The sequence below is a fragment of the Phyllostomus hastatus genome, unplaced genomic scaffold (genome assembly GCF_019186645.2).
Source record: "Phyllostomus hastatus isolate PE091 unplaced genomic scaffold, TTU_PhHast_1.1 phas_scaffold_182, whole genome shotgun sequence".
NCBI lineage: Eukaryota > Metazoa > Chordata > Mammalia > Chiroptera > Phyllostomidae > Phyllostomus > Phyllostomus hastatus.
Window position 1 is genome coordinate 17,772,632 of NW_025334013.1, and position 23,735 is coordinate 17,796,366.

Genomic DNA, 23,735 nt, shown 5'->3' on the forward strand with positions numbered 1-23,735 from the left:
CTGACTGGGAATCGAACCTGCGATGCTTTGGTTCACAGCCCGTGCTCAATCCACTGAGCTATGCCAGCCAGGTAGATTTTATTTATTTTTAGAGAGAGGGGAAGGAAGAGAAAGAGAGGGAGAGAAACATCGATGTGTAAGAGATACATCGATTGGTTGCCTCTCACACACCCCCAACTGGGGACCTGGCCTACAACCCAGGCATGTGCCCTGACTGGGTATCAACCAGTTTTTTGGTTCACAGGCTGGCACTCAATCCACTGAGCCACACCAGCCAGGGCCAAAGCTGCAGTATCTCTTGATACTACAAGACACTGTCCCTTGTGATTATGCCTTTTTACCCACCTACAAAACATTGTAAAAAGTCTAATTTCAAGTCACCCATTTCTCATATCCTCGCATTTTAGGTGTCACCTATTTCTCACCGTATGTCCCTCACCTCTCAGAATCAGCAGGACATTTGAGTATATACAATAAGCTGTGTGCTTTCACACATTATTTAACTCTCAAAATAACCAGCATCTTCATCGAACACAAAAAACATTGGCAACACCCATTGAGCACTGTGGAGTTTCTTCACATATGCCATGGCTACTCCTCCCTAAAATCTGCCATAGTAACCTATGTTCCCATTTTGTAGATTAAAAAAAAAAAAGAGGTTTAGCAAATAAGTGGTAACTCCAAAGGACTTCAGGGCTGGACCAAGCCAGACAAGGGACCCACCTCTCGGAACAATACCTGAAGAAGACTACATCCATGGTTAGGGTATAAAAATTTATTACATACAGAGTATTATCACTAACGAACGCAGACAGGCGAGGACACAGTGGTGCTGGGCAGAGGACAGCCAGCTCTTTGGAAAGTGAACAGGTGTGGGCGGCTCGGAGCCTCATGCCACACAGACTGGCCGGGCAGACGGGAGGACACATGCCGAACACTGCGGGGCGTCGGGCAGCGAGCCGCCGCTGTGCGCCCACTGCCTTCCCCGTCTGGTCTGGGGCTCGGAAGGATGCCAGATCCAGGAGCAAAACAGTGAAGCAAAGGGGCTTCCCAAGGTGGCTCAGGCTTGTCTCTGAAGTCACAGCAACACCATTTTAAGCAATATGTTTAATTGGATGATTTCCACACACTACACACGGAGTCTCTAACCATGACAATTCAGTGAAGTACAAAACATTAAGTTACAGGCGGGGGAGAGAAGGCAGCACCAGGGGTGGCACCTTCTAGTCTTGGTTGACCTGGGGAGAGGGAGGTTTCTTTTTAAACCGAGCCCCTTATTTCAATGTACAAAAGAATTATTCTGATTGATATTAAATTGTATTGAAAACAAAATGGACTAAAAAGCAAATACTATTCTATGTGGGGTGGAAATGGGAGGAAAGAATGAGTCCTTCAGAGCAGGAGGGGAGACAGCTGGGGAAGGGTCTGTGGTTGTGACCCGGGTGGTCACTCACGCTGCTCCATTTTTACTTTTGGTGGTCTCAGGAAGGTCCGGTTTTTCTTCTCTTTCTTTCCTTTTGTATTTGCTTGGAAGTTTCGCCAGCTGTCCACACGACCATCTCGACTTTCCTAAACACAAAAGAGGTTTGAGGGAAGGAAAGTAGTTAATAAGAGAAAGGGCCTGAACCTGCTATGCCATCCCGTCCCCACTCCCCCAGTAACCCAGCTTGGCTGTCTGGCACCATCCAAGAGCAGAGCAGAGCAGAGCAGAGCAGAGCTTTCCTCCCACTTCCCTGGACCCAGGAAAGTGTCATACCACCTCTAGAAGGCGGGATAAGCCAGTGGCAGGTTGGAAGAGAACAAAATGAGTAATACTCATCTCAACAATGAGGCCACCATTTGTTGGGGACCTCTGGGCTAGACATTTAGTATACGCTATTTCTAATCCTCAGAACAAGCTGACTGGTGTGTGTGGTGCCACCGCCATTTCACAAACGACAACACCAACGCTCAGAGAGGTTAAAGCATGTTCTCAAAGCCATATGGGTAGCCAGTACCCCAGCCACTCTTTCCACTGCGCCTTTCCTACTCCCCACGAAAACCTGGATGGAGGCTCCACGCCAACCCCAGTTGTGCTGGAAGTCCTCTGGGATCTCCTCCTCTTTAACAAGGGACCTAGTCATTTTCTCCTTATTCATACATGCAGTGGCACAGAAACAAAGTCAGTCCCTACCCTGACAGCCAAATGTTACAGAGGACCAAATGTTACTCAGTGTCACACACTACTAGCTGAGCACCTGAAGGACATAACTAGGGTGTCAAAGAGAAGTCAGGTGCAAAAGCCGAAAGTTTCTCTACAAACTCCACGTCTGCCCCCTAAATTAAAGGTGCAGGCCATTTTTTCTTGAGCCCCCTGGGCAGCTTGTGCCTACCACAATCTCTCCACCACCATTCAGGGACAATCACTGCCCTTGCGGAGGCTACAGAGCTTTATGGATGGTTGAGGCAGAACAAGACTCACTTTCCAAAGCATCCCATTTCCCCGTCGGCCCCAGGCAGTCCTGGAATGCTCCAGGAACCAGTTTCTACACTGGGAGGTTCTGTTACTCTGAATAAGAATCCCTGGCCACCTTGGAAATTTACCTCAAAGTTTTTCTGCCACTCCCTTTCCCGTTTGGCTTTTTCTTGAGCTTCAATCTCTTCTTCCCTTTGTCGCTTCCTAGGAGGGAAACCAGACCACAGCATTTACATGATAGTTTAGAGACGGTGTTAACTGCACAGTTAAGGCAGCTCCCCACAGAAGCAAGCATACCCAGCAAATCAGTTCCCTAGGGCTCCACAAAGCTGGCTGTCTGGAAGGGGCTCCCAGCAGCTCCGTGAATGTCTCATTCTAAAACATGCAGATGAGGCTGTGGGGCAAGAGGTAAACTCCCCTTGCGCAGACAGACAAGACAAGATCATCAAAGCTCAGCCAACCCTAATCAGAGGTTTTGGGCTCAGCCACTGATAGAACTATCTCGAGAACCCAGGCTACCTTACTTCAGCACAGTGACCATTACAGTAGCAGAGGTTCTTACTCAAGAGGGCCTCTGCACAAAGCCCCATCCCTCAATAAGGACATTTCATACAACCTCGACTAGCACAGCCTAGTCATTGCTAAACACCAACCAACGCCACAAAATACATGAACTAATTAACCTCAAGGTTTCTGATGAGCCAGGGAAACCATAAGGACAATAAACACGGTGTAAGTGACCACACAGTAGTACTCACCAAACCTGCAGCCACTAGTCACACAAAAGGCTCTGTCCTCAATAACAATGGCCTCAATAACTGCCTATTTCACTCCCGGAAACCAGGAAAAAAAAAAACCCGGCACTCTTGATTATAAACTCCCTAAGGACACATCTATTTAGTATTTCCCAAAGTCAGAATTTCTTAACCTGGTGATTCAAAACTTTGACTGTTTCAGTAAACTATTTTAGACAATCTCTTCAATGACATACTGCATTATTCCTTCATGAGGAAAATCCCCAAAGAGCAATGCTGGTTAATCTAGGTATTTAGATACAGTTGAAATGAACATACTGATATATACCTTTCATGCATCTCTTTGGCTTCTCTCTCCTTCCTTTTAATTTCCAGCTCAGCAAAGAGTTTCATGGTCTGCTTGTACACTGCTTGTTTGAACTGCAAGAAAGTTAAGAACAAAACAAAATAAAGTTAAGTATTTCACCAGCTACTTGAATTGAGTACTTTCAGATGGAGCCCAAGACAAAAGCTGATTAGAACTCAGCAAAGAAAAAGAATCCTCAAAGAGAACCACTCAATGATGCACTCTTGGGAGATACATAACACATGTGCCTGTGAGATATTCCCCCACTCTCGCCATTCAGATAATGCACAGAAAACTTGCTCTAGTAAAAATCAACAATAAGGAAAAAAGCCTACCTACTCATCACAACCATTTGAGATTTTGGAGGGCCTTCTCCTCCAAAGACCTTCTAAAAATAACTTTCATTTTTTTCTTTTAACAGACATTTTATGATGACTCTGTGTTAGGCATGAAGTGCCTACTAGAGATACGAAGCTGCTACCAAGCAGACCAGCTGTCAGACCTGCCTACTGATGGGCAGGGTTACTAGTTGCTACCTCCCCGACCTCAGTGTCTATTCTCCCTCCATTTAAAGTCCCATGCCTTAAGGCACATGGCCACACCACATAAAAGCCTACGTTTCCTAGGTTTCCTTGTACAGTCGCTAGGTGTGGTCCCGTGCCTTAAGCTTTAGCCCATGGGATACGAAGAAAAGTGATGTAGCAACTTCCAGGTTGTTCTTAAAAGGAGCAGGCTTATCCCTTCTAGCCCATTTTCTCTATTCTGAACTCTGAGGATGGGAGCAACATCACTGTTGGCAGAGTCACAAGAGAGAGTCCTTGGACGACACGTATCCCAGGGCTGCCCTACCAACGGCCATCTTCCCAAAGACTATCTTATGCAGGTGAGAAAACAAATGGCTATGTTGTTCCAATCACCATCATTTTGGGTCTCAGCTGTATGCAGCTGAACTTATATTCTAACTAATACACTGACATAAACAGTTAACACATTAGAGAGGAAATGGGTCTTTATCTTTAAAACTTTCCTCCATATACAAAGTATTTTAAATATACAAAGAAATATAGAATAATAATCCATAATCCATTATTCAGATTTCATAGGTCCTATATTCTAAAATCGGAGACACTGGAGCAGAGAGTAATATACGGGGGGGAGGAGTAAAGAAGCCCCAAGATCTCTCACTTCTGTTACTGCTGTTACCTGTCCACAACGAGAGCAATGCGGACGGACTCCAGTCCCTAATAAGGACAAACACCAAGGGAGTAAGAGGCTGTAATGAGTACTTTAATATCTTTAAAAGCTCTAAAATCTCCTGGATGAAGTTACTGGTGATTATCAACACTTTGTATTTTTTGCTTTTTCCAGATTTCCTATCATTAGCATTTTCTATCATTGTGTTTCTTTACAGTCAAAAAAACAAAAAGGCAACTAAAAACAGGGTTCTTAACTACTTAGAAAAACCAAGAAATATTTATAAGAGGGTCTTCAGAAAAGACTAGAGAGGATAACTACAGGAAAGAGAGAATAAGACTGAAGAGAAAAAGAACTAAAATAGTGGAACAGAGTAAACCCAAAAGAGGTGGCTAGTGGAAAATACGGACTAGCAGTTCACAAGCAATGTTACCACACAGCAGATGGACGAGTCACTGTTAGCAAAATCACTGCCGCAAGAGGAGTTGCAAGGAAAATTTCCCTAGCAAGACAGCCTCTCCTCCATAAATCTTTAAAAACAAAATACGTATATAGATAAGTTACATGCTGACCTAAATTGAGGCAAGATTAAGATGACTTTAAATTTTCAGGCTAAAGCACAGGTGGCAAACACAAGGCCTACGGGCTGAATCCAGCCCTCCATGTTGTTTTATCCGGCCCAGCACCTTGTTTCTACCTGGAGGCAGCACCAAGCTCTCACTTAACAGTTAAGGAGTAGTTACATCTATAGAGCCCTAAAATTACACCCAGCCCTTCAAAGGCAACCATGAGGCTGATGTGGCCCCTGGTGACAATGAGTTTGACAGCCCTGGGCTAGAGGCAAAAAGACATAAATATTTAAGGATAATCTGTCTCTTAACCAATCTCTACTAAATGACATCCTGGATTACCCAATGTTCTCCATGTCTATGTAAATTATTACCTAGCACACAAGGAGAACTTGCAGCTAGTAGACAGCTGTTTAAGAGTCGTTTGTGATTGCTCCCAAAGCTGTCTGTGCCAGTTCCCATTAAACTATACTTGTGTGATTTAAATACCACAGAAAGTAATGAATATGGTTATAAAAATGCTTGCTGTTTCTTTTAAAAAGTAAGTATTATGCTTTAGAAAAATTCAGGAAACATAAGTCCCTAAAAATAACTGCTGTTGAATGAGGTACAGGTGAGACATCTGGAAAAGACTAGAAAAAAATCATAAATATCTAGGATTTTGCTCTTGGTTTGTTTCACAAGTACCTAAGTTTTTCATGTACTCCAAAAGAAACTAAAAGTACTAGAAACTATGGATAATGCTTTATGTGTATGTTTCATGAAATAAATTCAACTACAAACTCCAGAGGGCTAATACACACTCAAAGAAAAAGGCCACGGCCCTATGTGAAAAAAAGAGGTGAATTTTTTAAAAGGGTGAACAAACGTACACTTGGTATTTTAAGTTAAAATGAAATGTTTATAGCACGCATGCAGCGTTCTTTAGGCTCCCCTCTCGCTAGCCCACCAATCGGTGAGCCCAAGTACACAAGACAAGGTGGCTTTTCCCATCTTTAACTCACCAGTTCTGGATCATCCTCCTCCACATTCGTTGGTTTTCCTTCCTTCTTTAATTGCTTTTTTCGCTCTTTCACCTAAAAAAAATATTGTCATCAAAAATGAGCACTCACACTTTGAGAATATCCATTAAGCTGCACAGGCGATGTGCGTACTTTTCTATACGTATAACAATGCACTGGAAAAAGATGAGCCTTCCCCCTCCCATCCAAAACAGCAAGGAAAACTAGGAACCAGGGGTTCTTTCTCTAATCTAACCTAAAATCCAATCTCCCTGGAAGGATGAAAGGGGACCAGCAAGGGAGCTGTCCCCAACTCATTAAATCCTAGGCCCAACTGAAAGAGCCTTTGATAAAGTCAACACATTACCCATTTATCTTTCACAGTCTGTAGTTATGTGTGTATAGTAAAAATCTATGTATTTGTCAGGTTTTAGAAGAAGCTACAGAATGGTAAGTATTGTTTTTCTGGCATTTCTACAACTGCATTCTTAATCATTTTCACTATTAAACCACTTAAACCAGTAATTTTCACATCGTGTCAATTGGTGTTTTTATCACCTGGGCAGCCATTGAGATCCAAAATAATTAAATATACTCATTCACACAAGAATGACATTACTCCATTACACAATCATTCAGTGTTGTACGAAGCTCGGAAAGGCCGCACTGCCACCTTGTGGTCAGAAAGATTGAGGACGCTCCCTTGCAAGCAAAACAGGTGAGGGTGTTCACAATGACCCAAGCACAAACTGTCGGGTGCTTTTCTGATTTTTACCAGAATTAGGCCTACATACACCGTTTCCAACACATGACCAGCAGGACATAATTATGGTCGTCCATCTCCTCTAACTCATTCTCCTCGCCTAAACTTACAGTCATTATTATTATTGGTTATAAAAAGTTCTGTTTTCAATTCCAAAGCTCTTGAAAGAAAAGATAACATGCATATCCACTCCCAACTGACATATACCTTATAAATGGCCTCAAGATTCTTGCCCCGGCAAGGACAAATTAAAGCAAAGACCTTTCCTACCCAAAGCAAGCCACCTTAACATTTCCCACCACTCAGGAAATTTTGGTAATGCAAAAAAACACACCAGCTCCAACTACATTTATTTTAATTGAGCCCTTCCTTGTTGTTAATACAGACATGTAACTCCTTCTATTTTTTTAACAAAAAATTTATTCACATCCCCTTGCCAGCCTATCTCAAGCTCATGTTCCAACCCACTCACATGGACAAGCATAAAAACCAAGGGTCAAGTGTCCCCATACTTTTCCACTCTCAAAATGGAGTAATGTGACATGCAGAGAGGACGAGAAAAGCCCTCTCTCCACAACACAGGACTGATAAAGAAAGAGGCTGGATCGCTGCTGAGTCTTTTGGCTAAGACCAAGTAAAGGAAAGAGGTTGGAGCAGTGTCCTAGCCATTCCTCATCCTGAGCTCTAGGGGGTGGAATACAGCTTTAGGCACACACAATTCCTGACCACCAGGCAAAGTGGCGGAGACCACATAAGCAGTCACAATTATGCCAGTAGGCATTGCTATGTTAACATTAACCCTCCTACAAGGTGCCCAAGACTTGCTAATACTTCCTGTAAACACAGCAGCACTATAAATACTTACAGTGTGTTCCACGTATTCTTTTCCTGCCTGAATTACATCCAGGGCCCTCTTCTTTTGTTCCTGATCCAGTAGCAACTTGTAAGCTTTGTCCACAGCTAATGCAAAACATTGAAGTTAACTGTTTCTGCAAACACCCTCTGCAAGTCTGAACTATACTCAGGCAGTGTAAATGGACTTGTGCCATCTAAAAGCATTCCCTACTTTCTTAAATTATTTACTGTTGTTAAACTAATTAAAAAACATATAACTAAAACAATGACTTTCCTTGAGAGCCTGGAAAAAAAATTAAATATACACTCAAGGCTAAATACACCACATCTAGGTTTAACTCAGTGATAAAACACTACCAATTACTTTTTATGTTCACAGAAAAAAAAAGGATCCTATGCAGTAACAGTCTTGTTGGCACATAGAAATTTTAACAAAGTAAACTTAAGGTCTACTTCTTAAACAACATTTTGCTTTGGAATGACAACTTTCTATTGAAAACCAGCTTCTTCACAACCAGAAGACAAAACTATTACATTCTTTTCTTGATTCAGGATAAGGATCAGTTTGTCCCTAACCATGACAATATATTATTCAGAAGCAGGTAAATTTACAAATACCTTCAAAAGCCTTTTGTGCTCTGTCAGCATCATCTTGATTTTTGTCAGGATGCACCAGGATGGACAGCTAGAATAAGAGAAAGGTGTGGTTTGTCAAAAAGGAACACTGATGCCTTGCCTACACTCCTTAAACCAAAAGCTCTAAGGTACTATGGCAAAAGACCGTTTGCCAGAAGCATTTTTTAAAAATTATAATTATCATATAAAAGACCCAGAAACACTGGTCTTTAACAAAATTCAAGCACCAAAAGTGAAATGCACAACTGGGAAACAGGGTTATAATCACAATGCTGAGAACAAGGCCAGCATTATGAGGGCATTAGGATCACTTTGGGGAGACAGCGATGATGAAAGCTACCAAGTCCCTGTGAGGCTCCTTATCCTGGACACTAAAGAGGATATAACAGGTATGAGACATCTTCTCTTTCCCAACATAAAAGTGTGTTTCTCAGTTCTGGCTGTACTCTAATCCTGGAAGCTGTTAAAAAATGTCTGTTTTCCACCCTCAGAACTTCTGAATCAGTCCCTGGAGTCTGTACTTATTAAACCTCTACTAGACTGGGTATCAGACAATACTTAGGAATGAGAGTTAATTTTGTTAGTTGTAACAAGTAGTTACGCAAACAAATGTCCTTTTTTATTTGGGGGGACCCATCCTGAAGTACCCAGGGGTAAAGTATCATGGCACCTGTAATGTACCATATTTTTCGGACTATAAGACACACCTTTTCTTTTCTTTTTTTTTTTTATTTAATTTTTTTTCCCTCTTTCCTTTCTTTCTCCCCCCTCCCAAATTTGGGAGGAATAACGGTTGTTAATGCTGCTGTTGAGTTCTATTTACATTTACATCGGTGAAATATTATGTTATTTATATTATTAAATATTTTACCACATTTTTTGCTTCCAATTTTTTTTTCCTATTTTCCTCTAAAACCTAGGTGCATCTTATGGTCCGAAAAATACAGTACTTGTCGACAATTCAGCTAAAAATATATGGTTAATGAAGCAAACTGTTCCAAATAGATGGTGAGTATATGGGTATTGACTGCTCTATGCTTTCTTTTTAAAAGCACATATAATTTTTTAAAAGTTTATATCAAAATAAAAACAAAAATCTTCACAGGAGATCCTTTTAGATAGCCACAATTAAGAACCACTGACCTGCTGTCATGGACAGGCAGAAACCAATGAGTTGGAACACAGGGACTGTGTCAAAAGACAATGGCAAGTGAGATCTAATGCTAAATCCCACGTCACTGGAGATAGAATCCTGGGATCTAATGCCAATGTCAATCACCTATTAGCTGTGAGACCTTGAAAAACTCACTTAACCTATCTCTGCTTCATCTTTCACCTACATTAGGTACTTATTTACATCCACTGTGTTGTTTTAAGGATGAAATGAAATAATGCAAGTAAAGAACTTAGAATACTAATACACACTGACAACTGTTAGCATATAGAGGACATACCATATGCCAAGGCCTATTCTAAGTGCTTCATATGCATTTCCTCATTTAAATCCTCATAAGCCCAAGGGGTAGACACATTACATGCATTTCACAATTAAGGTAACAGGCACAGAAAGGTTGAAAGTAATGTTCCCAAGTTCAAACTGCTTGTAAGAGGTACAGCCAAGACTGAAACTCTCAAGTCATATAGCTCCAGGTCATATTAACTATTAGAAATGACTAAATAAGCCCTGGCTGGCATGGTTCAGTGGATTAGGTGCCAGGCTGTAAACCAAAGAGTTGCTGGTTCACTTCTCAGTCAGGGTGTACTCCTGGGTTGCAGGCCAGGTCCCCAGCTAGGGATGTGTGAAAGGCAAGTTATCAATGTATCTCTCACACATCAATGTTTCCCTCCCTCTCCTTCGCCCTCCCTCTAAAAATAAATCAATAAAGTCTAAAAAAAAAAAAAAAAGAAATGACTAAGAACTCTTATTGAGTTCTTTGTTATAGCTACATAAAAGTTGTTGACTATAGATTTGAATGCCTGCTTATAAAATTAGGAAAGACTAATGCAGAAATAAGGAAACTTGAAATTTTAGAAAAAAGAAAAACGCAAAAAGCTGAATACACAGAAGTTCAGAGTATAAATAAGGAAGAAAGAAACTGCAAAGTTATATAATGGGAAATGATTGAGTAGGCAAAGATAAAACACATCTTGGCTTAAGAGTAGATCACAAGATGATTATGAGTCAGAGATGTGGGGGCCGTAACTGTGCTCCAGAAGCAAGCATAACACTGGATGTTAACAAGTATGTCATTCAGGAGCTGAGAATAATACTTGGCAGTGGTCAGGCTCTTTTAAGTACACAGTACATCAATTTCCAACCCTTTCATCTCATGACACATAAACTAAGTACTAAAATTCTGCAGCACACCAAAAAATATACATTTTGCCTATGCTGGCCCCAAAATCACAATGCAAATAAGAGAATCATCACATGCTTACATTTTCAAAATGTTCAAACTCCATCCATTACAGGGAAATAGTACCATACCTGCCGAAACCTCTTTTTTATTTCTTCATCTGTCACTTCAGGATCTATCTGAAGAACCTGAAAGAATCAAAATCAAAACTGTAAAAGAAATTCAAAGAATTCACACATTTAAGAGATGCCCAATAATTATACATATGATAATCAATTATCTAGAACAGTACTCAGCTTTCTAGAACTGTGGCAGGCACACAGTTCTAAAAATGCTCAAGAAATACAAACGAGCAAATAAAAAATAGAATAATAGCTATACTGTTTCCGATTTGCAATTAACATAGTAGTTACTTTCACTCCATCAAAAAAATAATTTACCCTATATCCAGAGACATATTTCCAAACTGTGAGAAAATGCTGCACTTCATTCATCACAGAAAGTACCTACCCCTATCCCCTACTTACTTTTGCAAATGTGGAGAAGGCATAGAGCTCACCAGGGGAAAAAATGAGGCTGGCTACCTAATTTCTACCTCAGTTAGGAAATGCCCACTTGGCTCCACTTTAGATCTACCATTTATATGGCTAGATGGTTCTTAACCCAAAGTGAACGTTACAATCATTTGTAGAAACCTGAGACCTCAGAATGCCTGGGCCGCCCACCCCCTAGGAAAGTCTGATTCCAAATGGCAGAAACATCTGTACTTTTTTGAGCAACACTGTCTTAAAAAATAAATTTATTCATTCTTCTCCAAGCCTAGGTATCCTGGTATTGACATTTCTCATCAAGGATTCTAATCTCACCACCACAAATACATACATTCATTCAAACATTTTATATAGTGGCTACTACCTGCTAAATACACTGCTATACACTAGAAATGCAAAGATAAACAGGCAAGGAAACATTTTTTAATTACCATATAGTGAGTGCTTTTTTAGGAATAATGTTACCAGATATACAATTAAAGCAGATAATTTCATAGTGTAGTCCATGGATGCAACATAGCATCATGTATTGTATTTACTTGGTATTTAAGGCCCTGAAAGGGCAGAGAGTAAGAAGAGTTTATTAGGTATTCGGAAGAACAGGCCTACTTCAGTAGGTATGCACCAGAAATCAACATTTCAGCAGATCCCCTGGTGATCTGAATCTTATTAAAAGTTTAAGAAGCACCGATAAGAAATGACAATGGCCCTGACTGGTGTTGCTCAGTGGGTTGAACATCATCCCACAAAGTGAAAAGTCACAGGCTGGATTCCCAGTCAGGACACATGCCTGGGTTGCAGGCTAGGTCCCCAGTAGGGGGCACATGAGAGGCAACTGCATATTGATGTTTCTCTCCCTTTCTTTCTCCCTCCCTCCCCCTTGCTCTAAAAATACATTATAAATGAATGAATGAATGAATGAATAAATAAATAAACCTTGTTTTCCAAGGTGCTGAACAAGTTAAACAAAAAATAAAGTCTATGGTATACTGCCTGCTGAGGCCTTAAACTTACATAAAAACAAACAAAAAAAGGATCATGAGAAGGGCAGGACTGAACAGGGGCACAAGTTCATCAAAGCTTACGGAAGGAATTAGGGGAGGGCCCTTCACCTAAGAATAACTAGAATTATTCATAAGAAAGATGACTACATAATGGCTGAAGGTTAGAAATGTGTCTAAATAAATGGCTGTTGAGATGGGAGAAGGGGAAAAAGTACTCCCTGGAAAAGGATTCCTGTAATAAAACCCCTCCAATTCCCAGACTAATCTCTCCCTTTTCTACCTGCTGCTCAGTAAAGTAGTATATAAGACGACTATTCACATTTCAACTGATGGCCAAGATGACAGCTATATACTGCATTACTTCTCCTTACTAGGAAAAAAAAATGCAACTTTTACTTTGTCCATCCTATAGAGTGGCCAGCACACTTGTATGAAATAGAAAAAGACAAAAGCTCTAATGAAGTCCCATACACTCAAACAATCTCAAGCCTTCCTGAATTTGCCAACCTCCCCAGATCTTTACGTGTCCAAATATACTTCCTATAGTCAGACAGGAGCTAGGGTAGTGAGTTCCACTTCCAGAACCACATTAACAAATAGGGCATTAAAATTCTAGTCTTCATAGTGGTCCCAATGATATGTCACTTCTCATCAATCAGATCTCCACAGAAACACTCATTATATTTCCAAAAAAAAATAGCTAATTTACATGATTGCTTGACCCCTTTTCATGGTACTATGCTCAATTTAAAAGTATGACAACAACAACAAAAAAGAAAAGTGTGACTTAATAGAAAGAACATACCATCAACTTCTTTATTACATCTCAAAAAAATTATCTCCCCCTATGGCTGCCCTACCAAAATCATATCAAAAGTACTCTTTAAGCTTTTGGTCCTTCCCTTCCCTTTCTAAGCAATGCATTCCAAATACACAGTGCCAGGCAGAGTGGACATCTACTATAGGAGGGGAGTCAAAATGGCCCAGAGCAGAAGGTCAAAGCCCATCTGGAATAAAGAAGACAGTGACCACACAGGGAGTGGGAGCCAGTCACACGGTGTTAGAGCCCGAATGGAATGAGGAGAGCACAGAAGGGCACCGCAATGCCAAAGTGGGCTGGTGAGGGCATCCTAGCATAGGGTGTTACACAGGCAGCCTAGCACAGGGTGTCAGAACCCAAGCAGGGTTAGATAGACTGTCAACATGGGAGGGTGGCCCAGTGCAGGGTGTGAGAGACCAAGAGGACAGAAGAAGGCATTCTCATTGACGTAGAGCCCAACACAGGGTGTTTGAGACCAAGCAGGGTAAGGAGAGTGCCCACAAGGAAAGGTAGCCGGGCACCAGGTCAAGGAGTCCAAGCAAGGCCATCTCCACAAAGGAGTAGTCTAGCACGGAACTTGGCTTGTCCATGGTAAGGGGGGTGCCCATGCAGGAGGGCATCCGATGTAAAAGGGCAGCCCAATGCAAGATGCTGGAGCTCCAGCAAGATGTAGAGAGAATTTATGTAAAGTATAGTTGACAAAGAGAGTTGGAACCTGAGCAAAGTGAAGAGGGCCTCCACGCAGGAGTGTGGACTCAGGCCCAAGTAAATCAAAGCCCAAGTAAGATGAAGAGGGTAGAAAGGGTACCTGTTTGGTGGGGAGGATGCTATAGCCCAAGAGGAATGAAAAGAGCTCCCAGGGGGTGAAGGATTCCTTGCAGATGTTAACAAGGAACCAGAGCCATACCACAGGGAAAGGTGACCGGGCATGGGGGTTTTAAGCTCAGTTGTGGAGAGAAGGGACTTCGCAGTGAAGCAGGCTGGTGTCACTGTCAGAGTAAAGCAGGGTGAGGGCATTCACAGGGGAAAAAGAATGGCAACAGGAGATCAGCTGTATACAGAAGGGTCAATCAAGTAAATACATATATATTAAAGAGTTCTCACTAGAAAAGGGGGAAAAAAAAAACAACTAGAATAAACCCTGTGGTGTTGAATTAAAATTGGCTGTAAATGTGTATGTACATATACATACATTTCCTCCCTCTTTTCCTCCCTCCCTCCCAAATGTCACTCTGGGAAGAGTGACATCCCATTGGTAATGAGTACACCAAACACTCAAATCTTGATTTTAAATACGATTCTTCACTAAAAGGAACCAGGACTCCCCCATGAAATGGTTAATTCCAGGCTGGGTCAGGAAAAATACAAGAGTGCCTAGTAATCAAATGACGAAGACATATAAAGAAGACAGGAGTTCACTTGAAAGGTAACCTACTGGGCAGATTTGGGACAATTTGAGCATCAGAGTAAATGACACCTATTGCAAATATGACCCACTGAATAATATAGGAAACCACAGTCCATAATGACAAATAAATGAGTAAGTCGAAACTCTGATAAGGAGAGAACATTTACTTAGTCTCAAAGTACCTCTCCATAAAAATACTTATTAATTACAAAGGGAGGAAAAAGTAACTTCATGAACAAATCTAACAGGCAACTCTTCTAAGTGATCAAGTTGATGTGATCAGTAATGGGATAAATCGAGATCAAGTACCACTTCATAGGTGGGAAAGACAAGAGTGCAGCATCACTTCTGTGCGATTGCTGCCAACATTGCATAAACCGATTCTAATATGAAAAAACATTAGATAAACTCAAGTTGAGAGATATGCTATAAAATAACTAGCTGGTAATCTGCAGAAATGTTAAGGTCACAGAAGTCAAGGAAAGACTAAGGAGCTGTTCCAAACTGAAGACTGAAGAGACATGACAACTAAACGTAATAGAAGATTCTGAATTGAATCCTTTTGTTCTAAAGGTCATTACTGATACAATTAACAAATTTAAATGGGGTCTGAGGATTATACAGTATACGATGTTTTATGCCCTGATTTTGATGGTTATATTGTGGTTCAGTAGAAAATGATATGTGCAGGAAGGACACAAAGTATTTCAGGGCAATAGGGCAACATATCGGTAACTTAGTTTCAAATAGTTCAAGAAAGTCTTGATAGTGTACTTGTAACCTTTCTGCAAATCTGAAATTATGTTAAGAAAAAAAAATTCTTGAAAAATTACTCTTCAAAAAACAGAAACAATGGATAAAACTTGAAAATATCATGCAAAGTGAAAATAGGACAATATTGTTTGATTCCACTTACATGAGGCACCTAGAATAGGCAAATTCATGGACATAAAGCAAAACAGCAGTCACCAGTGGCTGGGGATAGGAGGAATCAGGAGTTATTGTTTAATGGGTTTGGAGTGTCTGTCTGAAATGATGAAAAAGATCTAGAAATGGATGGTGGTGATGGCTGTACAACACTGTAAATGTACTTAATGCCACTGTCATTCTATACCTACAACTGGTTGAAATGGTTAATTTAATGTTTTTTTTTAAATTTTTTTAAAGATTGTATCTATTTGTAGAGAGGAGAAGGGAGAAAGGGAAAGAGAGAGAAACATTAACATGTGGTTGCCTCTGAAGCGCCCCCTACTGGGGTCCTGGCCCACAACCCAGCATGTGTCCTAACTGGGAATTGAAATGATGACCCTTTGGTTCACAGTCTGGTGCTCAATCCACTGAGCTACACCAGCCAGGGCTAATTTTATGTTACGTATATTCTACCACACTAACAAAAAGGTGTTTGCCCTGGCCAGGTAGCTCAGTTGGTTAGAGTATCATCCCAATGTCCCAATGCAACAAGGTTGTAGTTCAATCCCTGGTCAGGGCACATGTAAGAATCAACAAACAAGTGCATAAATAAGTAGAACAACAAATTGATGTTTCTCTCTCCCCTCCTCTCTCTAAAATCAATCAATAAAAAGATTTTATTGATTTATTTTTAGAGAGGGAAGGGAGGGAGAAAGAGAGAGAGAAAAACATCAATGTGCGGTTGCTGGGAGCCATGGCCTGCAACCCAGGCATGTGCCCTGACTGGGAATCGAACCTGTGATGCTTTGGTTCACAGCCCGCACTCAATCCACTGAGCTACACCAGCCAGGGCTAAAAGTCTTTTTAATAAGTGTAATACATGTTATTTTTATAAGATGTTAACGATATTTATTTATAATTTATAAATAATTAACAAAATTATTTATAGTTGTAAACAATTAGAAGCTAATTTCAAAATCCTACAATAAAGGCATAGTTTCAATAATAATTATAGGAACTTTAAAAGGTTGTATAAATATAGTTTATGTAACGATGCATTTAAAATAGCATGAAGTAGGGTCTTCCAGTCAAGATGACGATATAGGCAGACATGGTTCGCCTCTTCCCACAACCACATCAAAGTTACAGCTAAAATATAAAACAACCATCATGCAGAACTGTCAGAAATCTACTTAAATAGAAGTCTGACCACTATGGAATTAAAGAAACTACATCCATCTGGACTGGCAGGGGCTCACAGGCTGGAATGGGCTGATCCCTCACCCACGCATGGTAGATAAAAGTTCAGGAGGGATATCTCCTGAGTAAGGGGTCCAGCCCCACACCAGGACCCCCAGTCCAGGGTTCCAGTGCCAAGAAAGTAAGTCCCCAAAACTTCTGGCTGCAAAAACCACTGTAGATTGAGTTTGCGTAAGAAACTCCTGGAGCCCCAAGCAGTTCCTCTTAGAGAGCCCACATACGAACTCACGTACTCAGACTCACTCCCTCTGAGCTCCAGCACTGGGATAGCAGCTTGAAAGGCACCAGTGGCAGATGAGGAGGAACTGAAGTTTCTGGCATCAAAGTGAGCACAGGCCATTGTCCCTTTTCTAAACTCTGCCCCCACAGAGCCAGCAAGCTGGTTTGATGTTCTCCTGAGACTCCATCAACGTAACACTGTTTGACCCATCCTGGAGATCCCCAGAGACCCTGCCCAACTTACAGACCCACCCAAGCAGCTTTTCCACGTGAATGGCTGCTCTTGGTCCATGCTTCACAACTTCCTAAACCAGGGGTGTCAAACTCATTTTCATTGAGGGCCACATCAGCCTTGAGGTTGCCTTCAAAAGGCCGAATGTAATTTCAACTCCTTAACAGTTAAGGAGTAGTTACACTTCTAAAATCTTAAAATTATTTTGGCCCTTTGAAGGCAACCACTAGGTTGATGTGGCCCCCAGTGAAAATGAGTTTGCATCCTGCTCTAGACCCTATAAACAAGCAACACATTGCTTCGGTGAGTCCCAGGCCCAGCACTAGCAGCAGCCAGCCAAGATTCATAGCTTGGCTTCTGGAAATCTCCAAGCCCACCACAAGTAGCAGCCATCTCAGACAGCTTTATAGTTCAGGCAGAATGGCCCTGGCAAAACACAGCTGGCGACTGACCTTGGTCTGCACCAACGGGGAATCCCAGGGCCAATGCACCCAGTGGACAGCTATAGACCACACTGGAGTACCACCACCTTGCCCCTGCACAGCTGATCCTCCACGGAGGGCAGATTTTCATAGTCAGTGGTCACAGCCAATCCTTGCAGGTGTCTAGCCTGGGTAAATCCCTCCCATTGATAAGCCAACAGCAACCAAGGCTCAACTACAAGAGGAAGGTGTACTCGGCCCACATGAAGGGCATACCTCAAATACCCAGCTTAGGCTATAGGGAAGGCTGTGCCAATGGACCCTATAGGACACCTACTACATTAGGCCATTATCAAGACAGGGGTCATAGAAGCTCTATCTCATACATAGAAACAAACACAGGGAGGCTGCCAAAACAAGGAGACAAACGAACATGGCCCAAATGAAGGGAGATCAAAACTCCAGAAAAAGAACTAAACAAAAGGGAGATAAGTAATCTATCGGATGCAGAGTTAAGAACACTGGTTGTAAGGATGCTCAAGGAACTTAGCGAGGACCTCAGCAGCAAAAACAACATCCAGTCTGAAGTGAAGGATACACTAATTGAAATAAAGAACAATTTTCAGGGAAACAACAGTAGAGTGGATGAAGTCAAGAATCAAATCAATGATTTGGAACATAAGGAAGCAAAAAACAACCAATTAGAACAAGAAGAAAAAAGAATCAAAAAAAATGAGCATAGTATAAGCAGCCTTTGGGACAACTTCAACAGGTCCAACATTTGCATCATAGGGGTGCCAGAAGGAATAGAGAAAAAGCAAGAAATTGGAAATCTATTTGAAAAAATAATGAAAGAAGACTTCCCTAATTTGGTGAAGGAAATAGACATGCAAATCCAGGAAGCACAAAGAATCCCAAACAAGATAGATGCAAAGAGGCCTGCTCCAAGACACACTATAATTAAAATGCCAAAGGTTAAAGATAAAGAGAGAATCTTAAATTCAACAAGAGAAAAGAAGTTAGTTATTACTACAGGAGGGTTCCCGTAAGACTGTCAGCTGATTTTTCAAAAGAAGCTTTGCAGGCAAGAAGGGATTGGCAAGAAATATTCAAACTCATGAAAAGAGCAGGAACTACAGCCAAGATCATTTAGAATAAAAGGGCAGATAAAAAACTTCCCAGACAAGAAAAAACTAAAGAAGTTCATCATCATCATCAAACCATTATTATAATGAATGTTAAAGGGACTTATTTAAGAAAATAAAGATCAAAACTAGGAACAATAAAATGGCAAAAAATACCAATCTATCAACATGAATATAAAAAACAAACTAAGCAAACAAGAAAAACAGAGACAGGTTAATGGATATAAAGAGCATTGTGATGGTTGCAAGATAGGAGTGGGGTGTAAGAGAATGGGTGAAGGGTAAGGGAATGGGTGAAGGGTAAGGGAACTAAGAAGTACAAACAGGTAGTTACAGAATAGCAATGCGAGTGTAAAATATAGGAAATGGAGTAGCCAAAGAACTTACATGCATGGCCCATGAACATGAAAAATGGGGGGGAGGGGGGATTCCCTGAGGGGAATGGGGGGTGCTGGGTAGAACAGGGGGCAATGGGGGAAAAAATCAAGAAAACTGAAATGCATAATCAATAAAATATAACTTTAAAAAAATTAAAATAAAATAGCATGAAGTATACATATGATCCTCCATAGGTTTTTTAAAAGATTTTATTTATTTATTTTTAGAGAGAGAGGAAAGAAACACCAATCAGCTGCCTCTCATAAGCCCCAACTGCAGACATGGCTCACAACCGAAGCATGTGCCATCACTGGGAATTGAACCAACAACCTTTCAGTTCGCAGGCTGGCACTCATTCCACTGAGCCACACCAGCCAGAGCCCTCCATGTTTTTTAATAAAACTTAAAAGTTTGAATATAAACAGTTAAGAGTAGCAATTTCTCTTAGAATTATACTTGATTATTCATTCTTGCTTTATGTTTCAAATTTTAAAAAGAAATATGACTTACTTTTATAAGGAGGAAAAGTTTAAAGCTATAACACTAAGGAAACCCATAAAGTATATTGGCTTGTCTAAAATCTTGAGATCATTTTTTTGTTTTGGGGATTTTTCATATCTGTGTGTGTGTGTGTGTGTGTAGTAAAACAGAAAATTTTAACAAGCAAACAAAGATTCTAAATTTCTCAAAGCTAGCTATCCCTTCACATCTGAAAATAAATCCATATATACTTGGGTACTTAAAATACAATGGAGAATATTTATAAGGCAAATATCATCTGATTTTCCCTAACATGCTGGCTCTCAGGTTCTGCTCACAATAAAGCTACCTAAGTTCAATTCCAACTATTCAATACAATACAAATTAAGTGTGTGTTCTAATTTAAGTCTGCCTGCAACTATGCAAATCTCCCCATCATGATGCCACAGCAACGTCAGACAGCTCACCTCAAATGGGTTCAAATTGAAGTAGGAGGAACCAGGACGGGTCAATCTTTCAATCTGATTTTTGGATGTCAGAACTGAATCTCTCTTCTCTATTTGTTTCACCTAAAATAAAAAGGATAAAAACTTCATTTAGTTAAAAATAAATTGAGTTGTCATCTTATGTTTAGCAAACATTTGTGTATCTACGTATACAAGCTATTTAGCTAACCACTTTGAGGAATAATTACAACAGCTGCCATTTGCTGAATTTTAATAACACGAAAACTTTGTACATGTTTATTCCACTCAACAATCCTATTCAGTAGATTCTATTACCCTCAATTCACAGATAACTGAGACTTAGAGAGGTTAACGAACTTGTTCCCAATTACCCAACTTGTAAACAAGAATTTTAATCTCAACAATTTGATGCCAGAGCAACCATCGAGAGAATTCAAAGTCCCATCCACCATCTTCAAAGAGTTTCCACTCTAATGGCAGAAGATGTACTCTAGTGTTTTCACACTTAATTTACAATTCTTTAAAGAAAAAACATGTCCTGGATGGTGTGGATTGAGCACCAGCCTGCAAACCAAAGGGTATTGGGTTTGATTCCCAGTCAGGATACATGCCTGGGTTGCGGGTCAGGTCCCCAGTGCGGGGCATGTGAGAGGCAACCAAACATTGATGTTTCCCTCCTTCTCTTTCTCTCTCCCTCCCCCCTCTCTAAACATAAATAAATAAGATCTTAAAAGAAAAAATGCAATTACACTGAAATATATATTAAAAGCAGCATTTAAAAAGTATGTGGGAGGGAGCAAATTCTTCTGCCTACCTAACTCTGTGACAGAGTTAGAAAAATTCCTGTCTTGAAGACAACGTGAAGGAAAACAGGCACTAGGCAGTCCCAGGAAAATATCCTTGGTGCCACTATCAGAGATGGAATGCCAGCTGGAATGAATGTTTGGTATGTTACTTACCACCATTATTCCTCTGGCCAAATGAGTTTGGAAAGATTTTCAAAACATAAAAAAGCCATTCCTTCTCAGCATCTTCCCTCTTCACTCTCTTTAACATACCATCCCACCCACCCACCCAATCTTCTTTCCCTGGCTTATTTTTCCTCATAGCACTTAAATCACTACCTGACACTGTGTTGTACATCTCGTTTCCTGTTTAATCCTTCTCTATAGAAGGCGAGCTCTATGAAATGAAGACCGGATTTTTCTCTCTGCTACTCACTGCCATAACTGCAGCACATAAATAGTATACTAGTACATGTCAGGTCCTCAGTAAACACTGGTTGAATGATGATTGAAGGGTCCTCCTGAGGTGCTTTCTCTCATCCACGTCAAACAAACCAGGGTTGCTTTTTTCCCCTTCTTTTTAAACTAAGAGTTGGAAAGTGAATCAAGTTCCACTATAATTGCTGAAAACTTTCAAGTGAATGAGGCATTTCAAAAGGACAGACTACAAAAGATGTGCTCATTTCCATTTTTAAATGAAATACTTTGAAGAAACTACTATGTAACACACATCGTTAAAGACACCGGAGGTAAAAGATAAACGTCATCTGGTGCTTCACCCTGAGTAGCTCACATCTGATAAGGAGCAACTGCATTCCTCAAATCCATGCCAACTTAAAGAGCTCCACCTTCAGCCTTAAGTCTTACAAAGATGCTTCTGCTTATGAAATCCTTTCTTATACATGAACTCCATGACACCCCCCCATAAAAACTCGTTTTAATATTAGCTCATTTTACAGGCACGAAAACAAGGTCTGACCAATCAAGACCAGAAAGAATTCAATCACAGTCAACTACCACGCACGAATCCAATCTGAGGTCCTCTGATTCCAAATGGTATACTTTTCTTTCATTTATTTATTCACTAATTTACTCAACAAATATTTACTGAGTAACCATATGTAGTAAGCGCTGGAAAAGCGATAGTAAACGAGGCTCAGACCAAACTGACTCCTGTCCTAACATGAAACCAAGCTGTTACCTGCTGTTAAGACCCAGGACAAATTATTTAACCTCCCTAAACCTCAGGTTTGTCATATGTAAAGGGGAGATAATGTCTACCTGGCTTGATGCACAGAGCCTGGCATTCGCGAACGTGAGAAATAACCACAAACGCAATTCATTACAGAGAACTAGGACTAAGTAGAGAGCGGTTCCGGTTAAAAAAAACGGGGGCCATGGCGGCTAAGTCGCCCCCAGGAAGGCCAACTTCTGTCAGCCCCCAACCAGCCCCGACTCCGCGGAGTTGGGCAACTCTGCGCGCGCCCGGTACTACGTTGGGCAGACTCGCCGTCTACCCGCAGACTTCAATCCCCGGCTCCTTTGTGGTTGCTCATGGGAGTCCCCAGTAGCTGTCAGGGAGAGACGCGCACACACAACCCCGGCCCCCGCGCCGCCAGGAAGGCCAGGCTGGAGGAGCCGCCCAACGGTCCAGGCCAGGATGACCACTGCTTTCGCCCGCCGGGAGAGGAGACCCAGGCGGGGTCGCCCCGATGCCACCATTCATCCCTCGTGGTTCACCTCACTGTAGAAGGTCATAAACGCCTCCTCTGTGCTGCCTCCGCCGCCAGAAGCGCCACTCTCGCCTGAAGCCGCCATTTCCCTGGGCCAGCCACCACGTGACTCTCCTGCGCAGGCGCTGGCTCACGTGACTCGTTCAGGCCCGCCTCTCTAGCCCCGCCTCCTTCCTTAGGACCCTTAAAGGGCCGACATCCCAGTCGGAAATTGGAAGGATTTTTTTTTTTTTTTTTTAAATCCTCACCGGAGAACATGTTTTCATTGATTTTAGAGGGAAAGGGGCGGAGAGGCAGAAACATCTGACGGTTGCTTCTCGCATGTGTCCAACCAGGGATGGAACCTGCGACCTACGTAGGTCGTCCAATCTGCACCCCTTCAGTGCACTGGAACGACGTTGCAGCGCCAACCAACGGATCCACACGGCCAGGCCTCTAGTTTTGGGTTTTTTGTTGTTGTGTTTTAAATTGAAGTGAAACACATATGACATACAATTAACCACTTTACAATGAATAACTTATTATCATTTAGTACATTTACATTGTTGTGCAACCACAGCCTTGGTCTACTTAAAAAACAGTCTCTTCATCCCAAAAGGATATCTGGCACCATCTAAACCCTTCCCATTCCCCCTACTTCCCAACCCCTGACAACCGCTCTGTGTCCCTGTCCCTGTTCTGGACATTTCACAGCCATACAATATGTGACTTTTTGTGTCTGCCTTCTTTCAGCTAGCATGTTTTCATGGTTCATCTAAAGTACTGCATATATAATTACGTTGTTATTTTTTATGGTTGTCCTGTGTGTATATACCACAATTTGTTTATTCATTCATTAGTTGACAGGCATTTGGGTTGTTTACATCTTTTGACTATTGTGATAATAGTGCTGCTTTGAATACGTGGTACCTGTATTTGTTTATCAGTTTTCATTTGTGGGGGCGGGGGTAGTGTATACCAAATACCTAAAGTGAACCTGCTAATCATATGG

At 41.3% G+C, this 23,735-nt stretch overlaps 1 protein-coding gene across 1 annotated transcript; it reads right to left on the minus strand.

The window, feature by feature from the left end:
• Nucleotides 1–1,092: 1,092 nt before the first annotated feature.
• DNAJC8 (DnaJ heat shock protein family (Hsp40) member C8) lies at nt 1,093–22,870 on the minus strand. Its single transcript, XM_045860029.1, has 9 exons — nt 22,752–22,870; nt 20,227–20,328; nt 11,063–11,119; nt 8,557–8,623; nt 7,949–8,043; nt 6,324–6,395; nt 3,539–3,630; nt 2,584–2,659; nt 1,093–1,569 (listed from the first exon to the last, which is right to left on the minus strand). The coding sequence occupies exons 1-9, from the start codon at nt 22,827–22,829 to the stop codon at nt 1,447–1,449; spliced, it is 762 nt and encodes a 253-aa protein (XP_045715985.1). The 5' UTR covers nt 22,830–22,870; the 3' UTR covers nt 1,093–1,446.
• Between the last annotated feature and the right edge of the window lie 865 nt (nt 22,871–23,735).